The sequence below is a fragment of the Cherax quadricarinatus genome, chromosome 57 (assembly GCF_038502225.1).
Source record: "Cherax quadricarinatus isolate ZL_2023a chromosome 57, ASM3850222v1, whole genome shotgun sequence".
Taxonomy (NCBI): domain Eukaryota; kingdom Metazoa; phylum Arthropoda; class Malacostraca; order Decapoda; family Parastacidae; genus Cherax; species Cherax quadricarinatus.
In genome coordinates, this window is record NC_091348.1 from 27,481,456 (window position 1) to 27,485,503 (window position 4,048).

Consider the following 4,048-nt stretch of genomic DNA (forward strand, 5'->3'; position numbering starts at 1 on the left):
CGTACTCAGTAACCTATATTTAATTAAGACACATGTGCAACATCTGGGTATCTTTATCGTAGACGTTTCGCCATCCAGTGGCTTTATCAATACAAATTCCAGGACATAACTTGAAGACAGTAGGACTATATACAGAAGATGAGGTAATCAGTCCCTCAACCTTGGAGACACTGCAACATCATGGAATCTTGATTCTGAGGACATGTACATAACCTTCACGACTACGGCAACTTCTGCTACAACTAACCCATCTCTTTGGGAAGGACCTACTTCCACTGGGGAATCCTGCCTACCAGTGACTATGCCCTCGTCTGCTACACCTGACGTTAGTATATAAGCGCCAGGCTCCTTGCTTCTGCTTCAGAATCTCTACGACTATGGTGCTCTTCGCACCAACTCCAAGGTTGAGGGACTGATTACCTCATCTTTTGTATATAGTCCTACTGTCTTCAAGTTATGTCCTGGAATTTGTATTGATAAAGCCACTGGATGGCGAAACATCTACAATAAAGATACCCAGATGTTGCACATGTGTCTTAATTTCATCTTGTCGGTATTATATACCATTCTTGCACAACCTATATTTAGTTCTTAAGTGGCCTGTAAGTGTTAGTATTAGTCTTCCAGAAAAGCACCACATGCTAGTGATTGTCTTTTATGCTTAACAATATTTTATTACATGTAAACTACATTTTATATACTTAAGAAAAGAAATAAAGTTGCATTGTATAAAAGAATTTTGTTTCAGTGTCCTTGAAATACAATTAGTCCGACAAGTGGTTTCTTGGCAGCTTTTTTCAAAGAGTAAGAATGAGGAGCGGCAGTAATAGTGTCGGAATTAAGTACAGGTTAAGGTCGTTTGAACAGAGGCTTCGAGCCAGTCCATCCTGAATACTGATGCACAATTGTGGGAGAAGCTGGGATCATGGTTAAAGTCTGGAGAAGGTCAGAGGTATTGACACTGGCAGCTGAGTAAGGCAAGGAGTTATTCACCAAAAGTAGTACCTGGTTCAAAGGAAAGTTTGTGGCTATGCAAGGGTTAGTTAGGGGTACCACAGGTGTAAGGCATAACATGGAAATGATAATCCATTTCTATTTTTTGTTATAAAGGTGGAGGGGGGGGGGGGGGAAAGGGGCAGCTTCAAGCAGAAATAAAAATAAATCTTATATCCTCTTTGTCCAAGAGTACCCTTAGCGTGGCTGGTAGTGCTGTTGCTGCATGGAAACGTCTCCCTACCTTACCTTTCATGAAAGTAAATCATCTTTTTGGAATGGCACTTGCTGCATCAGTTGAGCCAGACTCAGCCAACAAGAGGCAGGCAACTGGAAACCTGACGAATCATACCCTCTTTGGTCATCACCTCTCAGAACTGACAGGCAGCAACTAGGGATACTCCCATCACCTAAGAACATGCTAGGCTGCCTACTGGGTCCCCAGAGGGCGGCCCAGCACATCCCAAGGTTTCCCACAGCAAACCAAGGTCCTTAATGAAATGGAAGAGACAGCTATCACTTTTCCTTCAACCTTGAAGCCATAATTCACAAGGGGAATATTCTCAAAGGCCAGATGGAGAGAGAGGGAAAAGGGTATTTAGATTCAATTTCAGGAACAAGACAAGAGGCTTAATTTTTCAGATCAAAAGCTCCTGTGCCATGCTGAGGGACTTTCCTCCTTGAAGGCAATAAATTTGTACAGATCATTAAGTTATACTATTATGCAAGAAAATAAATAATTTTACCTCAGCTTTAAGAAGAAAATATTGGGCATGAGCATCCAACAATTTTGTGAGAGCATTGTAAATAGGAATGCATTTAGGAAAGTGGTTTGAAATGTCTGTGCCACTGGGGTGAGAGTAGGGTAACTTTTATGAAGGGATTCAAGGAAACCAGTTAACTGGACTTGAGTCCTGGAAGTGGAAAGGTCATTGCCTGCACTCTAGAGGAGAAGGGATGTTGCACCTGGAGGGTAATCTGATTGTGATGTTAGTAGATGTGCTTTAGTCTTTAGGTACACTAGAACCATTAGTGTTGGTACACTAGAACATCAGTGAATATGAAGCATAAGATGGTACACTAGAACCATCAGTGAATGTGAAGCATGAGATGGTACACTAGAACCATCAGTGAATATGAAGCATGAGATGGTACACTAGAACCATCAGTGAATGTGAAGCATGGGATGGTACACTAGAACCATCAGTGAATATGAAGCATGAGATGGTACACTAGAACTATCACTGAATGTGAAGCATGAGATGGTACACTAGAACTATCAGTGAATGTGAAGCATGAGATGGTACACTAGAACTATCACTGAATGTGAAGCATGGGATGGTACACTAGAACCATAAGTGAATGTGAAGCATGAGATGGTACACTAGAACTATCACTGAATGTGAAGCATGAGATGGTACACTAGAACTATCAGTGAATGTGAAGCATGAGATGGTACACTAGAACTATCACTGAATGTGAAGCATGAGATGGTACACTAGAACTATCAGTGAATGTGAAGCATGAGATGGTACACTAGAACTATCAGTGAATGTGAAGCATGAGATGGTACACTAGAACTATCACTGAATGTGAAGCATAAGATGGTACACTAGAACTATCACTGAATGTGAAGCATGAGATGGTACACTAGAACTATCACTGAATGTGAAGCATGGAATGGTATCAAAAAGTTATGGGTTGCATATAATAAAAAAAAAAACTTAAGATAAATATTTTATTAACCTTTCCTTACAATCGTGGTGGATATTATGAAATAGGTCTCCACCATGCAAATACTCAAGTTATACATATCCATACTGACACAAACAAGGTATTACAAACTAATTAAAGTTTTACAATGAGAAAGTTGCAATATGAGCATGTCTGAAACATAATGTTGTTTGTACTATTGTTTTCTTTGCAAACAACTTGGTTTTGAAGTTGAAACACAGAATACAACTGGTGTGGTATGTTGTAATACAAAGAGTGCTACTCATTTTGAAGCTGAAATACCATGACTGCAACTTGTTTGTAAGTTGTAATACTAAAATATTACTTGTCAGTAAATTGTAACACCAGGACTGCAATTTGTTTGTAAGCTGGTCTGATATACTCTGCCTTTTTTAATGAATGTTATCAGTCACATCGACTTCATAGCTCTCTAAAGGATCCATTTTAACCCGTTTTACGTTTACAGCATCCCCATTAATTTCTATCTCAATTTCCATTGCCTGGTCACACATATCTGAAGAATTATCTTTTGTTACAGACATTACTATGGGCTGCTTTGCGTAAGTCATGCTAGTTCTTACCCTGTTTTGTTCAATATTTTCACTACATGATGGAGTTTTCACTAAGTTTGACTTTTCAGATAATTCCATAACTGATGACAGTTCACTTAACTCCTCTCTCTGCTTCAAAGGGAACTTGAAATAATTTTTTCTAGGCCTACCAGGATGCCTTTTTTGAACTGTAGCAGATGTATTATGTATTTTATTTTTGTCTTGAGAAAACACAAGTTTTAAAGCCTCCCCATCGCATGGAGTGGGCAGAAGCTGCATGTTAAAGCCTCTCAAGGCAGAGTCTGAATTATTTACTATGGAGGAGGGCAACTTTACAAGTGGAGTTTTCTCAAGTCTTCCCTGTGAGAGTACCTTCCTCTGTGGTTGAGATGAACTATGACCTCTCTCATGAAGTACAGACTCTTGTTTAATAACTGTATGGTCGTCACTGCTGTAAATATTTTCTGATGCATAATGTATATCAAAATGATCTCCATTTTCCCAACACTCTATTATTTTGTTAATGACAGATATACGTTCCCAAAATACATCAGTTTCACAAAAGTGCATCAAGTCTGATAACTTGGCTTTTATTTCACTAATAACTTTCTCTTTGCACTTTGGCTGTAGAAGCTGATCCTGACCCAGTTGATGATGGACATAAGTTTGTTGCTGCTGCTGTTGTTGTAACTGATGTTTTTGTTGTTGCTGCTGCTGTTCTTGTTGCTGTTGTTCCTGCTGTTCCTGTTCCTCCTGTTGATTTTCATCAT

The 4,048-nt window shown here is 39.3% G+C and overlaps 1 protein-coding gene across 1 annotated transcript in view; it reads right to left on the minus strand.

Annotated features, from left to right (window-relative positions):
* Positions 1-2,717: 2,717 nt before the first annotated feature.
* Positions 2,718-4,048, minus strand: part of LOC128693583 (uncharacterized) — a 109,225-nt gene continuing 107,894 nt past the window's right edge. Inside the window, exon 3 of the mRNA XM_053783379.2 lies at positions 2,718-4,048. This exon is cut by the window's right edge and continues 431 nt beyond it. Within this exon, the coding sequence (XP_053639354.2) occupies positions 3,120-4,048 (929 nt within the window). The 3' untranslated portion in view covers positions 2,718-3,119.